This window comes from Muntiacus reevesi, chromosome 1 (assembly GCF_963930625.1).
Source record: "Muntiacus reevesi chromosome 1, mMunRee1.1, whole genome shotgun sequence".
In the NCBI taxonomy this organism is placed as follows: Eukaryota; Metazoa; Chordata; class Mammalia; order Artiodactyla; family Cervidae; genus Muntiacus; species Muntiacus reevesi.
Genome location: NC_089249.1, coordinates 20840353 through 20862602, shown reverse-complemented (window position 1 = coordinate 20862602; position 22250 = coordinate 20840353). Strand labels below are relative to the sequence as shown.

General features: G+C 48.6%; 1 protein-coding gene across 1 annotated transcript in view; it reads left to right on the top strand.

Moving 5' to 3' along the window:
- Window positions 1–8867, top strand: part of CACNG2 (calcium voltage-gated channel auxiliary subunit gamma 2) — a 117663-nt gene extending 108796 nt beyond the window's left edge. Inside the window, exons 3-4 of the mRNA XM_065921428.1 lie at window positions 6828–6968; window positions 8332–8867. Coding sequence (XP_065777500.1) covers window positions 6828–6968; window positions 8332–8867 — 677 coding nt within the window. The remainder of the gene's footprint in view (window positions 1–6827; window positions 6969–8331) is intronic.
- Window positions 8868–22250: the final 13383 nt, after the last annotated feature.

The window sequence follows — 22250 nt, the reverse complement described above, 5'->3', positions numbered from 1 at the left end:
ACAGCCCTGCTAGCTATAAGACCTTTAAAGGCTACCTGTGAGTCCCCGTGTGGCCTGGGCCCAGTTGCTTCAGCTCCCTTAGAGCTCCCCAAGGCCCCACCCTTGCTCTCTGTGACCAGGCCTTTCAAGTCCCCAGAAGAGCCATGCGTCTTCCAGCCCTTGCTCATGCTGCATCCTTTCCCTAGAATGCCCTACCTCTATTCTGCCCACTTAGCTTCCCCTTGTCCATCAATCTCAGGAAAGCCCTCATCAATGCCCTTGTGAGCTATGAGGATGCTCTGAGAGCCAGGGGTGCAGGGGTTTGGTGCACAGCCTAGAGTCAGACTCCCTAGGTTCACAAACCCAGTTCCTCCATTTCCTCCCTGAGTGGGCTTGAACAAAAGGCTTAATCTCTCTGTGCCTCAGTTTTAGTCTCTGTGTGATGGGAGTAATTATGGAGCTGTAGATGAGAACTAAGGGTTCACACAGGTCCACAGTGTGTGTGTCCCCAGCACACACTGATCCTTCAGTCAGCATCAGCCATCTACAGGTGACACTCAGTTCAGTTCAGCTGTGTCCGACTCTCTGCCACCCCATGGACTGCAGCCCGCCAGGCTTCCCTGTCCATCACCAACTCCCGGAGCTTGCTCAAATTCTTGTCCCTTGGGTTGGTGATGCCATCCAACCATCTCATCCTCTGTTTTCCCCTTCTCCTCCTGCCTTCAATCTTTCCCAGCATCAGGATCTTTTCCAAGGAGTCAGTTCTTTGCATCAGGTGGCCAGAGTTTTGGAGTTTCAGCTTCAGCATCAGCCTTTCCAATGAAGGGCTGATTTCCTTGAGGATTGACTGGTTTGATCTCCTTGCAGTACGTTAGCCTACCACTTGCCTTCATGGTGCCATATGGGTAATTTTCTTGCATAGCACTTCATCCTAATTGTTAATTACATGTTCATCTGTGCCATTTATCTTTCATGAGAACTTAAGCCCAATGAAGGCGTGGACTAGGCCTGATTTTGCACCCATAAACCTTCTATGCCCAGCCTGGAACCAAGCAGGGTGGTGACGGCCACATAGTCAAAAGAAAAACATCCCTCCACTCTGGACCACACAGCTTTTCCCTAGTACAGGGCACTACGTTCTCAGGTCAGACTGTAATAGGCAGACCAAATCCAGCCCACCGTTTTTCTAAATAGTTTTATTGGAACACATCCACACTCATTGATTCACATGTTGCTGATGGCTATTCTCACACTACAAGGGCAGAGTTGAGTAGTTGCAGCAGGGACCTTATGGCGGCAAAACCAGAAACCTTGACTATGTGTCCCTTTATTGAAATATGTTGCCAATTCCTGGAGATTATTTGTAATATGTAACCAAGACTCATAACTTCATGGGTTTGGTAGGAGGTTTAAGCGGGTTCACCCATGGGAAGTACTTAGTATGGGGCCTGACATGTAGGAAGGACCCCAGAAACGGTGTTGTGCAGTTCCATACACTTACTCGTAGATCAATAAATACCTGTGCACTGACTAAATAAGATATTTTCTTCTCATGATAAGTTTTAGCATTAAGAGTAATGCTATTACTATTAATACAGTAATACAGCCTTACTAGGAAGGCAGGATAATTCATAAGGAAACTGTGTCTGGCATGAAAGAAAAAGGACATTAAAAATAACAAAAATCACTACCCTTTACTGCTCTCCCAGTATCAGAAACAAAACAGTTATTATCCAATTTAGCCCTCGCAATAGCACGTCTCAAACTTTCAGACACATACTAGTCTTGTTACAAAGATCTTGTTAAAATGTGGCTTCTTTTCTTATGTATTTTTATTGAAGTATAGTTTATTTACAGCACTGTTAATTTTTGTACAGCAAAGTGACTCAGATATATACATACAGATATAGATATAGATACAGATATAGATACAGATACAGATATAGATATAGATATAGATATGCTTTTTCATGTTCTTTTCTCTTTTTTTTGGCCATGCTGTACAGCTTACAGGATCTTAGTCTGACAACCAGGGCTCAAACCTGGGCCCGGGCAGTGAGAGCACCTGCGTCTTAACCTCTAGAGGACCAGGGAATTCCCCATATTCTTTTCTATATGGTTTATCACAGGGCGTCAGATATAGATCCCTGAGCTCTACAGTAAGACCTTGCTGTTTATTCAAAATGCAGACTCTAATTCAGTACAGTTGAATTAGATGGGGCGGGGCCTGAGAATCTGCATTTCTGCTAAGCTCCTCTCATGATGCCCTCACTGCTGGTACTCGACTGCCATTTGAGCAGCAAGGCCTTACAATGCTCCTATGAACAGGAGATTATGAGGACTCTTCCCGTTTTACAGGACAAGGAAACTGAGGCTCTAGAGAGGTAAAGACCCTTGCCCAAAATCACAGTTACTAAGTGACAAAGCCAGGCTCTGATCTTAGGTGTGGCTAACTCCAAAATCCCTCTGTGACTTTGCCCAGCCAGAATGACCTCCTTCAGAAGACTGTTTCAGTGTGGGGGTCCCTGCCAGCTTGAAACCAGCTTTCTGCCAGCCTGGATCTGGGTCCTGAGGACTTGAATCTTCCTCGGCTGGTACTGTTTCCCAGCTGCCTCTATCACCTTTTTTCTGGGTAAAGAGGCGTCTTCCAAGGGAGGCTGGTGTCTGAGTTGGCTCTGCTGGAGTAAAGAGGCTGTTTGTTGCCTGCTTGCTGCTTTTTTATGTTGTGAAGTGGTACTGTTTTCTCCATGTTGGCTGCAACACAGCAAATGTCTCCCTCCAGCCTGCCCACTCCCCCAACCCAGTACACACACACATACACACATGCATGCACACACACGCGCGCACACACACGTGCATACACACACACACGTGCATACACACACACACACAGCATCTCATCCCCCTTCACAGCTGGTGCTCTCTCTGCTGGCAGGAAAGCTGAGTTGGGGCGTCCAGGCTCCCACAGCAGACTGGCTGAACTGGAAATGTCAGGTCCAGGGCTGCCATTAGGCATAAGCTCTGAGGATGCAGACCTGGCCTGCCAAATGCAGCACACTGTGGGCAGGAAGAGCCTGCTTCCTTGCAGGGAGAAGGCCAGAGATCTTCCTCCACCCTGCTCATCTGAGCAGCCGCTGCTGCCCCTTGGAAGTCACCCCAACCTCTCTGTCTTTCTTTATAGTGTCGTCCTCCTTTCCAGCTGGTCAGAAATCATATCCACACAGAGAAGGAAAAAGCATTAGAAATCAACTAATGGTCCACACCCATGTTAAATATGGGGAAACCAGAGGGGGCAAGGTACCTGTCTCAGCCACACAGCAAGGAGGGGCAGAGCTGGGACCAGAATCCAGATCTCTGGACCCTGCAGGATGCTTCCTGGGCTCTTTAAAAGCCCCAGAGGAAGAGTCCAGGGGAGTCGAAAGTTGGACTGATCTGGGCGTGAATCCTGACTTACTAACAGGGTGGTTTTGAGCAAGCTACATCACCTCTCTGAAATTCAGTTTTCTCATCTATAAATTGGGGCAAAAAATACCCCCTGCAGAGGTATTAGAGGACTAAATTGTATAATGTATGTCAGACCCAACGCGGTGCGGTTGTTTAATCCATACTACCTCTTGTGAGCTGAGTCTTCGATACGCCCTCGCCATCCTCATGTGCTTATGGAGATGGGCCTCCAGGTAGCTGTGAATGGGAGCATCTGGGCATGCGTTCCTGTGTGGTGGGGGTGGGGGGTGTCGATCCAATTGGGGATAGAGATATCATCTCAGAAAAGACCTGCAGGAAGAAAGCATCCACTCAGGTTTGGAGAAGAGGCAGCCCAGTCCTTGCCCGCCGGGGGAGAGGGTTACTAGACTGCAGAGTAACCCAGCTGCCCCCCACCCTCTTGCCCCTGCTTCTATATGAGCAGCTCAGGTGCCCCCAACTTGCGATACAGAACTCCACCCTTCTTCAAGTCCCCCCAAAATAATCCACTCATTCAATAGCATCACAAGCAGTGTAGACTGAAGATCCACCAGGGAAAGAAGGGTTTTACATCACACAGTAAATGGCCTAAAACTGTTTCATAGAGAAATTCCTCAAGTTCTATGTAGAAAAATTCTCTTCTTCACAGATCCTTTGTGGTCATGCTGCCACCAGAAGGAACAGGGATGGGCCAGTAGGGCAGGCACTTCCCCTCCGAAGCATCCACCCCTAACCAACTTCTGGGCCAAGCCAAAGGGTCCTCAATCTAAAAGGACTTAAATTCTGAGGTTGCCATTCAAGCCACCCCAACGTGTCGGGAAGACATCCCCTTTCCTCACACTAGCCACCAGACACCTCTGCCTCCTGCCTGGTCCACACAGGCCAGGACATGGAGTCAGAGGTCCTGAGGTCACTCTCTGCCTATTTGAATCTGGATAGAAAAAAATATTTTACTTTCCAGACACACTGCCAAGGACTCCACACCTCTGGGGCATCTTTCAGACACAGTCCCCCTCATAAACCCCCAGCCACCTTCCCTCTCCCCCAGCCATCTGTGCCCCTCTCTCATCTTCCCCATGCTGGAGTAAAACATTCATTAAAATATTCTTTTCTTCTCCTGCCTGTTTGTTCATCCTTCCTTCTTAACTTATCCTGAAAGGTTTTTTTAATTCGCTTTTTGCTTTTATTTTCTTTTGTCTTCTTTGCAATGTGTCAGTTTCTTCCTCTTTCTGGACCACCTCTCCACATTGATTCACAAGGCGAGCTTGTACCACGGGCTTACTGTATCTCTGGCTTTGAATTAGGTGGTGAGGCCAGAACAAATGAAGAGAGAGAACTTAAAAAAAAAAAAAACAGCTACAATCCTCTCTCTCATGGGATCCCACGACCTATGGTGGATGCATATATATAAACAACTATTTACCATAATAACTATCTGAACAAATGTTTACTATATGGCTTCAGAGACCTATCGTAAGTACATTATTGGAATTAACTCATTTAGTCCTCACAACAATGTTAGGAGGCAGGAACTATCACCACGCCCATTTTATTTTTTTTTTCTTTCTTTCAGTTATTTATATTAGTTGGATGCTAATTACTTTACAATATTGTAGTGGTTTTTGCATACATTGATATGAATCAGCCATGGATTTACATGTGTTCCCCATCCTGAACCCTGCTCCCACCTCCCTCCCCATCCCATCCCTCTGGGTCATCCCAGTGTACCAGCCCTGAGCACTTGTCTCATGCATCAAACCTGGACTGGCGATCTGTTTCACAATTGATAATATACATGTTACAATGCTATTCTCTCAGATCATCCCCCCTCACCTTCTCCCACAGAGTCCAAAAGTCTGTTCTATACATCTGTGTCTCTTTTTCTGTCTTACATATAGGGTTATTGTTACCATCTTTCTAAATTCCATATATATGTGTTAGTATACTGTATTGGTGTTTTTCTTTCTGGATTACTTCACTCTGTATAATGGGCTCCAGTTTCATCTACCTCATTAGAACTGATTCAAATGCATTCTTTTTAATGGCTGAGTAATTTCCCATTGTGTATATGTACCATAGCTTTCTTATCCATTCATCTGCTGATGGGCATCTAGGTTGCTTCCATGTCCTGGCTATTATAAACAGTGCTGCGATGAACATTGGGGTGCACGTGTCTCTTTCAATTCTGGTTTCCTCAGTATGTATGCTCAGCAGTGGGATTGCTGGGTCATATGGCAATTCTATTTCCAGTTTTTTAAGAAATCTCCACACTGTTCTCCATAGTGGCTGTACTAGATTGCATTCCCACCAACAGTGTAAGAGGGTTCCCTTTTCTCCACACCCTCTCCAGCATTTATTGCTTGTAGACTTTTGGATAGCAGCCATTCTGACTGGCGTGAAATGGTACCTCATTGTGGTTTTGATTTGCATTTCTCTAATAATGAGTGATGTTGAGCATCTTTTCATGTGTTTGTTAGCCATCTGTATGTCTTCTTTGGAGAAATGTCTGTTTAGTTCTTTGGCCCATATTTTGATTGGGTCATTTATTTTTCTGGAATTGAGCTGCAGGAGTTGCTTGTATATTTTTGAGATTAATTCTTTGTTGCTTCATTTGCTATTATTTTCTCCCATTCTGAAGGCTGTCTTTTCACCTTGCTTATAGTTTCCTTTGTTGTGCAAAAGCTTTTAAGTTTAATTAGGTCCCATTTGTTTATTTTTGCTTTTATTTCCAATATTCTGGGAGGCACCATGCCCATTTTACAGGTGAGGAAATTGAGGCATGAAGAGATGAGATGACTTACCCAAACCTATACAGCTAATAAATGCTAAAGCCAGAGTCCCACCCAGCTCTAACCACTATAACACACTGCCTTTCTCTGTGCCCCAAGTGCCCCAAAGTGCAGAGGAGAGAGTTATTAAGTTTGCCTAAAGAAATCAGGAAAGGCATCATGGAGGAGGGGACTTTGAGCTGGGTTTTGACGGATGAATAGAAGTTGGCTGAGTGAAAAAGAGCAAGAAAGACATTCTAGGAAGAAATCTCAATCCAGCAAAAGTCAGAAACGTGCAATAATATGTCATGGGAAGTTTGCTGTGGCTGGACAGGAGGGAAGGTGGGGCTGGGCAGAGACCAAGTCTCACAGGGCCATGTGGGTCTTATGAAGTGCTAGGGTTTGATCCTTGAAGAAGCAGGGAGCCCCTGTAAATTGAGCAGTGGCGTGCTCCCTCTCTCCCTCCCTAGTATTGCTAAGCAACCTCCACTCTGGTCTTGTGTCCATAAAACTCACCCAACTCCCGCTCCTATGAGCTCCTCCCTGTCCTCCCTCTGGCACACCGCCCCTCATCTCACAGCCGTGGCATTCTCTCTCCCCACCCGCTGTGTTCTCCAGGGGCTGTGAGGGCCTCGAGCATCTTCCCGATCCTGAGTGTGATTCTGCTCTTCATGGGAGGACTCTGCATCGCAGCCAGCGAGTTCTACAAGACTCGACACAACATCATTCTGAGTGCCGGCATCTTCTTCGTGTCTGCAGGTAAGAGCCGCGGCACCAGGTGGCCCGAGGCCAGGCCTACCAGCAGGGAGGAGGCTGAGGTTGGGGGGCCTGGTGACTGGAGGGGCCTGGCAGAGAAAGCAGGGGAGAGAGGGGAGGGATTCCTGGACCTTCCAAACAGGCCGAGTCGCACAGAAGGCAGGCTGTGCTGGGCTCCCACACCATAGCCAGGCCTGAGCCCTCCACTGAGTCCACCGGGATTGCCCCCACACCCTGACCTTTAGCCCAGGGACTCATCTTTCCCCCACCTCCTGAGAGAAGGCCCCATTCCCAAGATCCTCTCAGGATGCTGGGTCTATCCTCATTCCCCTCTTCCTTCACTGTCCTACTCAGGTGGGAGCAGGCAGGCACTCAAAAACCACATTTCTCAGCACAGCTATATGACAAGTCACACTCGCTTCAGATGCCAGAAGAAGATCATGGGCTATAGCACGAGCCACTTAATAAGAACAACTAATGTTTCAGCAGCACTTACCACATGCAGACTCTTAACAGCTTTCACGTGTATTAACTCACATGTAGTAGTAACTCATACGTATTCATACGTAATAATCTTCCCTCTGACCTAAAAGAAGTAAGCACTATTACTATATCTACTTCACAGAAATGGAAACTCAGATGATGGTTACCTTGCCAAAGGCTTTGCATACAGGCAGTAGCCAGACTTAACCCTTTGCTTGTGGTTCTTGTTTAGACTCTAAGTCGTGTCCAACTCTTTCATACCCCATGGACTGTAGCCCATCAGGCTCCTCTGTCCATGGGATTTTCCAGGCAAGAATACTGGTGTGGGTTGCCTTTTCCTTCTCCAAGGGATCTTCCTGACCCACGGACTGAGCTGCAGTGGCAGGCATTTGCAGGCAGAGTCTTTACAACTGAGCTACCAGGGAAGCTCTAGCCCCCTGCTGCAGCAACTGCAAATCCCAGTGCAGTCTTAAGCAACTTATTTAACCTCTCTGCAATCTGTTTTCTCATCTGCAAACCCTTTGCAAGGCACTCAGCTGTGAAAGCAGGTAGTAAATGCTCAATAAGCAGTATTATTATCATTCAATATATATTGTAGAATGCCCCACCGTTCTCTCCCTTCTTCCCATATCTGTGATTCCTTTAGCACTTCCCTGTCTGGCTCTCTCCAAACAGCATGATAGGATAGTAAGGTGATGCTTGCAACTTCACACTATACCAGCCCATCCATTCTCCACAAAAATACTTGGACCCGGGAAAGCACATCCAGATGTCCCCCTCTCGCCATCCTGCCCAGGACCTGGCATCCTCCTTGGATACTAACCATCATTGTTTCTGCTTTCCCCTTCACCCTGCCTCCTCTCCACCCCCATCCCGCCCGCAGGTCTGAGTAACATCATTGGCATTATAGTGTACATATCTGCCAATGCCGGAGACCCCTCCAAGAGTGACTCCAAAAAGAATAGTTACTCCTACGGCTGGTCCTTCTACTTCGGGGCCCTGTCCTTCATCATCGCCGAGATGGTCGGGGTGCTGGCCGTGCACATGTTTATCGACCGGCACAAACAGCTGCGGGCCACAGCCCGCGCCACGGACTACCTCCAGGCCTCCGCCATCACCCGCATCCCCAGTTACCGCTACCGCTACCAGCGTCGCAGCCGCTCCAGCTCGCGCTCCACCGAGCCCTCACACTCCAGGGACGCCTCCCCCGTGGGCATCAAGGGCTTCAACACCTTGCCGTCCACGGAGATCTCCATGTACACCCTCAGCAGGGACCCGCTGAAGGCCGCCACCACGCCCACCGCCACCTACAACTCCGACAGGGATAACAGCTTCCTCCAAGTTCACAACTGTATCCAGAAGGAGAACAAAGACTCTCTCCACTCCAACACAGCCAACCGCAGGACCACCCCCGTATGAAGCCCACGGGGGCCTCGCCAGCGCCGCCCAGAGTCGGGAGGAGGGGCGCGGCCCGTGGGATGGGCCCGGGGGTGAGGGGAGGGTGGGGGGGACACCAAACCATACCAGGGGGGACACACCTTCCAAAAGGAAAACAAACAAACAACAAAAAAACAAAAACAAAAAAAAAAGAGAAAAACATAACAAGTAAATTAAAAAAAAAAAAAGAACAACATATAAGAGGAACAAAGAGGCAAAACAATAAATGTGCAAAAATATAAACAAGGGAAGGAGAAACAAACTTTAAAAAAAAGCAAGAGAGGATAAAAATTAAAAATAGAAAATAAATCTAAATGAAAATGCATGATTTCCCATGTACCATTATTTTAACATTTAATAAAAATCAATTTAAATGAAAACATACAAGGGAACCAAGATAATATTAAAGCAAAAAAAAAAAAAAAATGAGAAGGAGCAGAAAGGAAGGGAAACGTTCTTTGCATTTATCAGGGGTTTATGTTACTTTTTTTTTAACGCAGGGAGAGTTACTTTTCTGTTCCCTTTAACCCCAAGCGGGCTCCGCCTCCCTGGGAGAGTGGGGGAGGTGGAGACTCAGGGGCCCCGGGGCCAGGTGAGCCTCTTGGTCACTGCCAGGTCCCTGGAGCCTCAGGATGGGCGCCCCAGGAACGCTGGGCAAGCTCGGTGGCTTGCGAGCCGGCTCCACCCAGCATTGATGGGGCAATTGTAGGCCTCCAGGTGACCCAAGAGTCCTTGGTCCCTCCTGTCCGAAAGGTGCCTGGAGGGGGGTGCATCTGGGGCTTGCCCAGCCCTGGGGTTCCCAGTCCTTATGGTCCTTAACCCACTGTGATGACTTCCTAGGCCTTGAGGGAAGGGAAGGAGAGGGGATGGCTGCTAGTGGCTTGCTGAGATGCCCGGAAAACCCCGGAATCCTCAGGGTGAGCCTCTTGGGGTCACCGCCCCAAGCTCCTGTCCTTGGGGGCAGGAGATGCCCACCCCCCGGGGGGATATAAAGCATCTCTCCCTCCTCACCCCTCACCTCAGGGCCACGCGATGACCCTGGGGCGATGGTGGACCCCCAGACTCATCGGCTCCCAACCCCTTGGGAAGGGGGCTCACTGACCCTTTGGGGGTCCTTGGACTCGCTGAAGCCCCCTCAGGGCCTAGCGGGTCCAACAATGACACTTGCAAAAAGGTTTCTTTTTACAAAAGAAAAAGGAAAAACAAGTGGTGATTTTTTTTTTAATAAAAAAACCACAGACTATAAATAAATGTAAATATATAATAAGTGGATTTACTTGCAAGAAAATCAGATAGTATTTTTCTTTTAATTCTTTTCCAGCTTTAAACTGTGAAAACAAACAAAAAAAAAAATGGGGTGGGGTGGGGGACTTAAAATTTAGCAGGGAACTTGTAAAGAGAAAACAGAAAACAAACATACAAATTCATTTTAAAAAACAAACAAGCTGTTGTGAGAGATGAGAGCTGGGCTTCAAGCAGGAGGGGAAGGGGAGAGGCCCCAGGGAACCACAGGGGCTATGACAAAAGATTTCTTTCCTTCCTCTGGGAAAGTGCTGCTCATATGAAAGAGAGAGAACCATCATTGAGGATCTGCTCCACACAAGGGAGATAGCACACCCATTCCCACACTCACACACACACAGTCCTCGAAGCCCAGCAGTGGAATCACTCATGGGGACACACACTCAGTCCAAACCCTTCCATCTCGTTCCCCAACCAGAAGCAGGATTCAGAGAAGACTGGCTCATGCCCTCCAAAGCCATTGACGACACAGCTCCATATTGGCCTTTTTGCTCACGCACACCCTCTCACCACACCACATGCACACACACAACACACACTCACACAGTTTGCATGCCTAGAAGGGGCACTAGTCTGGAATCCTGCTCTGGATTCTGGAATCCCTGACTTCAAGGCCTCCCTGGGCCTCAGTTTCTCCCTGTATAAACATGTGGATTGGCCCAGATGAGCTCTCAAGGCACATTCTCATGCTTGGTGTCCATGACTCTTAAGATCTGCCACCTGCCCAGAGGAGAATGCCAAGGGATGACCAGAATGGCTGCCATCCAGCCCCTAGACATTCCCAAATCGTCAGTCAGCCACTCAGATGCTCAGCCACACACACACACACACACACACACACACACACACACACATATGCACCATATGCCTCCTCACTGTGCTCCCAACCCCCTGCCCCTACATCCAATGTCAAAGCAAAAATACACACATGTGAACAAATGTATTCTGCCATTCAGACAGAGAGGGAAAGGTCCCAGAGGGCCCCAAAGCCACTCTTCGTTTTATGTCCCCTTTCTTGACTTCCATAATCTGGTCACAGAGAGCAGAGGGGACTTCCTTGGAGGAAGATCAGCCACCAGGCTTCCCCCATAGTGTTTGGGGGTCAGGGGAAAGGAGGTTCCCCTGAGGTTTGCTGGGATGGGTGACGGCTGAGAGAAGGAGAGCAGAGCTTTACACAGTTGGTCCCAGCATGAGGAACAACCCCAAAGCTAACCTTAGACTACAAAGGGTGTCCCATGTTGCCCCCCTTTCTCCCCAGAGCAGCAAGGCCCGCTCAGAAGGAAAGAAAACCAATCGCTTTCCCAAGCTCGAATTTCAGCGCAGCCTGCCAGTCACGGTGCTGAAGGCAGGGGCCCCTGCTGCCCCCATCAGCCTGGCTTGGTTCGTCTCTTTCTGGACATTGGCCTGGCCTTCTCTTAAGCTGAGCTCTGGGGAGTTGGGGAAGCGGCTAGAAAAGCTTCGGGGGCTTGCCCACTCCCAGTTGCCCTTCCCGTCCTTTGTCTGGGGAAGGAAAGCTCTTTTCTCAGATCAGTAGCAGCTGGAACCCTAAACCCAGCCTGAACCTCAAGACAGAACATCTGCCCACCAACCTGGATGTTCCCTAGAGGCCATGGGGGCCCCAGGACAGAGTCATGGCAGCCAAGGCCAGGTGTGGGGGCCACCTAGTATTTCTCAGTCTGAGCAGAAGTCATAATCGCTCCCTTCCCATCTCAACCTTGCCCACTGCCCCCCCCCCAAATTCCAAACCTGAAAGGATCAAGTAGGAGAAATAAGGGAGAAGCCCCAAGAAAACAGCAAACAAGCAGGCACTGTCCAAAGAGGAAACTTGACCCCAGTTCTCTGAGTCCTGGCAGAGTGTCTGGGATGGCAATCAGCACTTTTTCCTGGGCCATGAGGCCTGGGGCCTGGGTCTCCTTGAAGAAGGCCATCCAGGTATAGGGTGAAAGGGCTAGGGGGCCTGGAGGGAAGGAGCTGGGTTCAGGACCATGAAGGCGCCGCTTGCCAGGGTGGACAGTTGCTCATGTCCAACTCAAACCAGTTCAAGAAACCAACCTCCATTTTATTTTCTTGGTGGGTCCTTTTTTTTTTCAGACTGTTAACAGAAAAAATTTTAAAAAGCTGAAAACTAAAAAAAGAAAAAAAAATCCTGGTACATGAAATAAAGATTTTTTTTTATAGCTTGGTCCTCATGTCAATAGATTTCTTTCATTGCTTTCCCAGCTCCTAGCATCCCATTTAAGGTCATTCTAAAGCTGAAATCTGAGAACTCAGATTCTCAGACCTGAGTTGAGGGAGAGGAGGCTTAGAAGCCATGCAGTAGAATAGCCCTGCTCCCCAGGTCATGCGATTCCTCCTAAATATCCGTTACTGATATTTACACACCTCCAGCAACAGGAGGCCCACCCCTTTCATAGGCAGCCCCAGCCCATGCTCATTGGTAAAAGTCTCCTCCCCATATGCATTTCAATCCACCTCTTCCATTGACCAGCAGCAATGAACGAATCCCTTCCCTTTTCAGCACAATAGTCCCTCAGATATTTGAAGACCGTGAACATAAAATCCTTGAGTTTTCAGCTTTAGAATAAATCAGCCTCCATCAACATCCCAACATCACTCCAGCGTTTCAATTTTCCCCGTGAAAGTGTGCAGCCTGGAATGGACATGATCCTGCCAGTGTACTTACAGGGTCCCCTGCACAGGGGTGCTCTTCAGAGGGGACTGCGGATTCAGAAGGAGACAAGCGGGGAAGGCCTAGCAGGGGGACCTGGGACTCTCCTAATGTGAAAGGCAAGCTAAGATGTGTCTTAGCCTTCTCAGGCTGGTATAACAAAGTACCATAAACTGAATGGCTATTTCTCACAGTTCTGGAGTCCAGAAAGTCTAAAATCAAGGTGTCGGCAGATTCGATTCCTAATGAAAACAGTCTTCCTGCTTGCAGACGGCCACCTTCTCACTGTCCTCACACAGCTCAGACAGCCTCTGGTCTTCTTTTATTATAAGGACACTAATCACATCATGTGGGCCCCACCCTCATGACCTCATCTAAGCCTCATTATCTTCCTCAAGCCCTGCCCCCAATACCATGATGTCATGGGTCAGGGTTTCAATACATGCATTTTTCAGGGGACACAAACATTCAGCCTGGGGCTTCCCGGGTGGCTTAGCAGTAAAAATCTACCTGCCAGAGCAGGAGATGTGGCTTCGATCTCTGTCAGGAAGATCACCTGGAGAAGGAAATGGCAACCTACTCCAGTATTCTTGCCTGGAATAGGCAAGAATGGACAGAGGAGTCTGGCGGGTTACAGTCCATGGGGTCACAAAGAGTTGGTCACAACTCAATAACTAAACAACAACAGCAACAAAATGTTCGGCCTATCAAGGCTAACCTAACGGGAAAATTTGACCCTTGACATTAGAGAAAGTCCCCATTTGAAGGCAGCTCAAAAACTAGTCCACCGACATCTGCTCTATTCTAGTTAAACTTCCAGGGTCAATTATTTGAAGGAAGGATGTAAGCACTTCTCCAAAAGCATTAAATACATTTCATTTAGTTCACTTGGACTTTAAAAAGACTGTCATGTGGAATAGAATGGAAAGAAGGTATTTCGAAATCAAACCAAGATTTTAAACACAGACCAAAAAAGCCCTCTTCTGTTGACAAATTGTGAAATGCTTCTTCCCCTCCCCCTCCTTACAAGGGTTTCCTGTGCCCACCTTCCTACCACCACCCTTACTGAATTATTATCCTCGACTCAGAAAAATAATAAATGCCATGAAAAACAGGAAAAAGAAAAGCTGACCAAAGCTTGTTTAAAATGAAACATTATGATACATTGCTCCAAAAAGAGAAAAAAGCTTCATTCTGTCCTACTAACATCTACAGTGGCAGACCAGAAAAAAAACAAACCATGATGGTCTCTTTCATTATAATGGCTGGGATTCACTAGCCTGGTCATTTTAATATTTTCATGTGGAGAGCCAGAAGGGTGATCTCTGAAGGGTCACCAGGTCACCCTAGAGACAGTTGTAACAGGATCTTCCCTGGCAGTCCAGTGGCTAAGACTCTGCACTTCCAGTGCAGGAGACTTGGATTCAATCTCTGGTTGGAGAACTAAGATCCTGCATGACATGCAGCATGACCAAAAAATAAAAGAAAAAGAGACCATTATAACAACGAACAGTGATGGTGACCAGGGAGAGTTCCAGGCATCAAATCCCCAGTTTGAACACAGACCAGGACTTCTTAATGAGCTTCGGCAGGTAGGCTCTCTGAGAGGCAAGACACTGTCTGAGATGCAAGTGAGGAAGCTTAGTCATTATACAGCTCTTCTTAGGGCTCAAAAGAAAAGAGATGGCATGCAGAGGTCCTCTGAGTTACACAGACTTAAGAGAAAGCTAGCCCCATAGCCTGGGGCCCCGGAAAACTCCCCTTAAGAATTGGTCAACATTCATGACTCCCCTTGGACCTGGATGCCAAGCTTCCCACCCATCTCAAGCATCTCCTCCTCCAAGCTCACCCCTGACAGTCACTGGTCTCAGGGCAGGAATACAAATGGCCTCCATACTGTCAGTCCAAATGTTTAACAGCTACAAATCATACTAACTTTAAAATACATTCTATCCTTCTATCTTGACAAGTCAATCTTCATGATGACCTAAAATACAAAGTTTAAATTTACAGTTCTAAACCTCCTCTGAATTCTGCTCCCCAAAGTGGTACAAGGCAAGCCCACTCTGGCTCTGAGCCCACTGCCTACCCCGCTTCCTTCCCTTCCAATCTCCAGCTCACTTAGCATGCCTGGGGCCTCTCCCACAAAGGGGGTGCCCACCCCAGCCTGCCCATCCAAGTTCCAGCTACAGTGGCCTGAAACATCAACTCCTTGGCCACTGCTCAGGCCAGTTTTACCTCAAGACAGATGGTGGCCAACCCTGGGAGCTGACTCGGGAGCCTTTGGATAGAAATTCTGAAAAGCAGGCACCAGAGAGAGAAGGCTACAAGAGAGATGTGGGCTCAGGGTGAGCACATGACCTTGGTCTGTGGACTCTTCCCCACCATGGGAGGGGCAGGGGATAGGAGGGCCAGAGCAAGGTCCCCTAACACCCTGCACCCCTCATGCCAGGTCTAAGGGCAGCTCAGTCTCTGTCTGACTTTTGAATAAGATCTCATGGTCCAATAAAAGGGCTCTGAATCCGGGCAGGACATGGGGGGCAGGAACTTAGAAGATCTATTCCCTGGGGGGAGGAAAGGCATTTTAGAGTCCAGAGAAAGCAAGCAATTTCCAAACCAGACCTGCAGAGTGAATTGGCTTCAAGCAGGCTGCCTGCCCTAGAATCTGACTTCTGACATCCCCAGCCAACAGTTCCTGCTTTTTGTTTTTGTTTTTGTTTTTAAAAACAAGGGTATTTATTTGTTTTTTAGGTCACATCCTGCAGCACACAGGATCTCAGTTACCCAAGCAGGGATCAAACCTGTGTCCCCCACATTGGGAACACAGAGTCTTAACCACTGGACCACTAGGGAAGTCATCCCAGCCACCCCTTCTGATGGATGCTTGAAGCTTTTCTTCTCCCTTCTCCACTCATACTCCAAGCTTAGAGAACCTTCCCTGTAGAAGTGCTGAGCTCACCAAACTCCAAAAGCCCTGAGAGTGTCTGCAGGAGTGAGAGAAAGCTGCTGTCTCCATGAGTGTCTAGACCTGCCTCACAAAGAGCAGCAGTTTGGATCGGCTTCCAAGCCAATGCTGAGAAAGCTGCCTGGTAGCCAAAGACTGCCCCACTCCCTTGCACACAGGCTCTGGAAAGAAGTTGTCTGTGGGCCAGCTTGCAGGGACTCCTCCCAGTCCAGGCCGGAGGAACTGGGCCCTTCCTTTCCCTCCTCCTCACACTGTCACAGATGGAAATACCCAGTGTATGCCAGGCCTACCTCCTACAGGCCGAGGCAAACCCACCATGTGCATCTCCTCTCTGCTCTCTGTTCACTGACACCACATTGGCACGCTGAGATTGGCTGTGCTGGGAATATTTACAGCACAGAAATGGGCAGACGCTATCAGTACAAACCAGGCAACTTTTTAAAATAGAGAGCTGATTGTCCAACATCAGCTTACCACTGCATACAGCTGCAGCCATGATGTGTGTTTATAAGTTCACTCGAGCACGCCTCTGAGGCACATTCACAGCCCCGGCAGTGCATGTGCCTGTGAGCATGTGTGCATGCACACATTCTTATGTGCAGGCCTGCATGAGCACACACGAGCGCACACACAAACACTCACACTTACGGAATTAGATCCACTCACACAAACATATCCATGTAGTCTGTTGCCTTTTCTTGACCACACCTGCTCCGGCAGGTCTTGGCCTTGGTCTCAAGTGTACAGACATGACCGAGACACAGAAGTCCCTGTGGGAAGCGCTCAGTAGAGACAGGACCATGGACAGGAGAAGACAGGCTTGCAGCAAGGCGTGGCAAGGAGGGTCAGCTAACACGGGGCGGGCACATAAAGCAGCTGGTGCCCCAGTGAGATGTGCTGCCCGCCGCACGTGCTTCTCTGCGGACCTGACCTTCACACACTCGTAGCCCCACCTGTGCATCTGTGGGCGCAGGGAAGCATGGAGGTAGGTATATGATGTCAGGAAGCCCGCCCTGTATGGACTCACGGAGGTGTGTGGGCTCAGAGCATCAGTTGGAACCAGAGAACACCCTACTAGGTGAGACGGCCCGTTTCTGTCATCAGGAGGAACCATCCCTGATGCAATAAACCCAGCTTTCCTCTTCTGTCTTTCTCGCTCTCTCTCTCAGTCTCTCTCTCTCTTGGCCTCCCTCTCACCTTCTCTCTTGCTCTGGCTCTCCTTCCCCACCTCTCCCTCGCTTTCTCTCCCTCCTTCATCCCCCGCTGAGTTACCAGGCTGGCTCACCTCACCCACACAGCTATGAAAATGACCCCAAAGGAAATGAGAAGCAAATGGGAAGATCGCCCCAGGCACCTCTCTCCATCTCGACTGCTCAAACCAGAGAAGGAAAGAGACCCTCAGATGGGCTCTCTGAGGCAGCTTTCTTCAATGAGTCCAACAAGAACAAGAATGTCTGGCATAAGGGGGAAAAGGAGAATGGCTCTTCCCATTCCATTCAAGTCAGAAGTCTGGGATGGCCTATCCTGACCCTTACACAGTTCAGGATCTCACAGGTTAAACCACTGTTTCTTTATGTCCGTCTCTCACTCAAAACCTTCAATGCCTCTCTGGTGCCATCACAGGAAAGCCTCTGATGCCCTCCTTGGCCAGCCTCCTGATTATCTTGCCACAGCAAACTGGAACTTGGGGGAGCCTACCAGGTACCAGGTGGGTTTTCCTGATGGCTCAGTGGTAAAGAACCCACCTGTAGTACAGGAGACGCGGGTTCAATCCCTGGACCGGGAGAATCCCTTGGAGAAGGAAATGGCAATCCACTCCAGTACTCCTGCCTGGGAAATCCCATGGACAGAGAAGCCTGGTGGGCCACAGTCCATGGGATCACAAGAAAGTTAGACACGACTTAGCGACTAAACAACAACAACGCCGTGCCAGGAACTAGCAAGTCACATTTTATCACAACTTAACAATACTTTGGCTACCTGAAGTGAGGAGCCAACACGTTAGAAAAGACTCTGACACTGGGAAAGATTGAGGGCAGGAGGAGAAGGGGATGACAGAGGATGAGATGGTTGGATGGCACCACTGACTCAATGGACATGAGTATGAGCAAGCTCCGAGAGATGGTGAAGGACAGGGAGGCCTGGCGTGCTGCAGTCCATAGGGCTGCAAAGAGCTGGACACGACTGAGTGACTGAACAAGAACAAACAAGCAGGTCCTATCACCTCCTTTACAGAAGTGGAAACTGAGGTTCAGAGAGGCAGAAAGTTCTAGAGGTTAAGAGGATGAACTCTGGAGTCACACTGTCAGGGTCCCATCCAGGCTCAGGCCACTTATTGGCAGCACAGCTTCGGGCAAGGTCTCTAGGCCTGTTTCCTCATCCGCAAAAGGGAAACAATAATAATGGAATCCAATGCATAAGGTTGTTACGTGGAGTTAATGAAGTAAGAGTATTAGAGGGGCCGTGGGCCAGCTCCTCCGACCAGCCCACCTTGAGTTCTGGCTTAACTTCCAGTGGCCACACTGTAGCTGCTTTCCCCCTGGGCCTGGGGCCTCCTGCAGCCAGGTGCTCCGTTCACAAAACCAAATCTGGGTAGTTCAGAGGCCAGAACTGTGCCCCCTCAATTTTGGCGGGGGGGCGGTCAGAGGCCAAGAACCCAGGATGAAAGCAGGGGCCACCCCTCTGTGGGGTCAGGCCAGGACCCTGGGCTGAGCAGGAACCACCCCCTTTTGTGGGGCATGAAGTCAAAAGCCTTTTTCCCAGTTTGCCTGAGATCCCACCTCGCCCCAAGCCTTCTGGAGGCAAGCAGGGGTCCCTGGAGGCAGGTGCCTGGCCACCAAGGGCTCGAGCAGGGGTGAGAAGGGGCACTATGCAATTCCTGGAGTGCCAGTCAGGATGGAAGCCATGCCCCGGGGCCGGGGTTGGGGCAGCAGGCCAGGTGGGCCCGGGCCCAGCCCTATGTTTGGTGAAGTGGTTTGTCCTCAGTACCACCTGACCTCTGCTGGGAGGAGCAGAGTCCAGGAGGAATCCTTGGGCCCCCTTCTATGTTCCTCCTTTTACTCTGAGCTGTATTTTTAAACCTGTACACACAGCAGTTCTTCTGACACAGAGCCGATTTCATCAATTGTCAATACCAACCCTGTAGAGTGATGCTCCACGGGTGTCTCCAGACTCAGGCTCTGGTGGACCAAATAAAAACGTTTTGTTTTGTAAAAAATAAAAAAGAGAGGAAGGGAGGCATTAGAACAATGTCTGGTGCATGACAACAGCTATAGAGCACTTCCTATTTAAGTGAACTCAAGAAACACAGCCATGACTCCAGGGTGTACTTAGGATGTGGCAGAGCCAGGGTTCAAACACAGGGGTCTCTGAGTCCAGAGTCCTCATTGGCACCCACTGCTCTGCCCCACCTCCATTACCTACACATACAAATGCACGCAACGCACGCAGAGTCACAGCAGACTTCACAGAGGGCTGCACAGGGCACAGAAGAGCAAGAAAAAGGGAGGGGGCAATTCTCCCTGGCAAGGGCCTGGGGGTCTGGGGTGCAAAGATGACGCCTAGAGAGGCTTCACAGTTCTGAGTTAGGACATCCCGTGGGCGCTGAGGCTGAGCCATAACTACCTCCTTCCTGGCTCTGGCCAGCCCAGCTCTCAGGAACACTGCAGGGCACTCTGATGTTTTTCATTCACTCAATCATTCAGGCCCCCTCTTACATGCTGTTTGATGCGCTATGCTGGGGGTAGAAGTGATCGAAAAAGACAGTTCCAGCCTCCTGCAGTGGGGAAGAGGAAAAATTAGCAAGTTAAGAAGCAAATAATAATCACAAATCTCTCTGAGACACTGACTTGCAGCTGAAATTTCAAGGGTAAAGACGGAGGGCCAGGAAAACAGAGAATGGGAGAGAGTGGGAAGTTCTGGGCCGAGGAAAACAGCATGTGCAAAGCCTCGTGTCTTGAGACAGGAAAGAACTTCGCCTGTAAGCAGATCTAAAAGATGACCCAATTGTTATCCAGGTGGGCAAGGGACAAGGAGGAGGTGGAAGAGGTGGGCAGGGGTCAGTCCTCATGGAGCAGAGTTTTAAATTTTATTCCAGGGGCAGTCTTTGCACTGAGCTTTCCATGCCAAGGTTCACTGAGCCAGAGCCAGAGCTAGACACGGTGGGAGGGACAGATATAAGTAAAACAAGCCCCTTTCCTGAAGTTCACAGTTTCATCTGAATTATTTACTTGTGATTTGCAACTTGCCCTTTTCCATTCAATTAACATCTATTTATAAAGCTCCTCCCAAGAGTGGAAGAGCTTACAGCAAAAGATATGTTTGAAAAAAAAAAGGACATTAGGAACTTCCCTGGCTGTCCAGTGGTTAAGACTTTGCACTTCCACTGCAGGAAGCACGGGTTCAATCCCTGGCTGGGGAACTAAGATCTCGGATACCATACAGTGCAGCCAAAACAACAAAAAGAAAAAAGAATGTTAAAGGTAGAAATCCAAACCATATAAAGGAGAAGAAGCAATATGACAAAAGTTCAAGCTTCCTGGCAAGCAAGGTGAAAAGGGAAACATCATAAATTTTGTAGTTTCATAGTCAAAGTCAATACTTTGGTTGCTATAGAGAAGAAAACTTGTTCTCATACTGTCTTGAAAAGAGAGAAAACACACATGAAACAATAAGTAACAACTCAAGGCTAAAAGTACAGGAGGTCAAAAGATGCTCCAGACAGAAACTGAGATGAAAATCTTCCAATCCTTGCATCTCAGAGCGCATACCCCTCGGAAGGCAGCAGAAAGGGCAGGAAGGAGAGCATGGTGAAAAGAGTTCAGTTTAGTCGCTCAGTCATGTCTGACTCTTTGTGACCCCATGGACTGCAGCATGCCAGGCCTCCCTGTCCAGTATCAACTCCCGGAGCTTGCTCAGACCCATGTCTATCGAGTTGGTGATGCCATCAAACCATCTAATCCTCTGTCGCCCCCTTTTCCTTCTGCCTTCAATCTTTCCCAGCATCAGGGTCTTTTACAATGAGTCAGTTCTTCACATCAGGTTGCCACAGTATTGGAGCTTCAGCTTCAGCATCAGTCCTTCCAATGAATATTCAGGACTGATTTCCTTTAGGATGGACTGATTTGATCTCCTTTAGAAATGCCTGTACTTGAAGCCGAGCTCCATCCTTCACCAACTGTGTGATGTGAACAAGAGACAGCCTCCCAGGACTTTGCTAGTGGTCCAGTGATTAAGAACTCACCTTGCAGAGCCTGGATGGGAGGGGAGTTTGGGGGAGAATGGATACATGTATATGTATGGTTGAGTCCCTTCACTGTTCACCTGAAACCATCACAACATTATTAATCCGCTATGTTGTTACTGTTGTTCAGCGGCTGAGTTGTGTTCAACTCTTTGCGACCCCATGGTCTGCAGCACACGAGGCCTCCCTGTCCTTCACCATCTCCCAGAGTTTGCTCAAACTCATGTCCATTGAATCGGTGATGTCATCCAACCATCTCATCCTGTCACTCCCTTCTCCTCCTGGCCTCAATCTTTCCCAGCATCAGGGTCTCTTCCAACGAGCTGGTTCTTTGCATCAGGTGGCCAAAGTATTGGAGCTTCAGCTTCAGCATCAGTCCTTCCAATGAATATTCAGCGTTGATGTCCTTTAGGATTGACTGGTTTGATCTTGCAGTCCAAGGGACTCTCAAGAGTCTTCTCCAGCACTGAAATTCGAAGGCATCAGTTCTTCAGTGCTCAGCCCAATACAAAGTGAAAAACTCAAAAACAAACAAACAAAAAGAAACCTCCTTGCAATGTAAGGACTTGGGTTTGATCCTTGGTTGGGGAACTTAGATCTCACATTCACATAGTCCACATGTCACAACTAGAGAGTCCATGTGCTGCAAGAAAGATCCCACACACCATTATGACACAGTCAAATTTTTTAAAAATTAATAATAATAAGCCTTCATTTCCTCATCTGCAAAATGGGTTCAATAATCTCTACATAATAATAGTGACTGAAATGCTCTGAGGAGATACTGAATGTGAAAGCTCCCAGCACAGGGTCCAGACGTAGCTGGTACTCAGCAAAGAGTGATAATAATCAAAGCCAGAATCTGTGGAGCTTTCCCTTGGTGTCAGCCATTCACTGCAGCATTTTCCGTGCTAATGATAAGAGCTCCATGATGAGACGGATCCTTTCTTTATCTCCATTTTACAAACGAGGACGATGAAGCTCAGAGAGATTAAGGTGTGTGCCCAAGGTCACACAGTGGGAATAGGTAGAGCCCAGACCATAATCCCAGCAGTCTGTTGGCTCCAGAGCTCCCATGTTCACTATTTACTTTTCCAGCTGTGATCACCTTGCCCTCTTCTCTTTACCTCCATCCCCCAGCACACACTCACTCACTACCCGCGTGCTCAGGGCTGAATGGAATCTCCT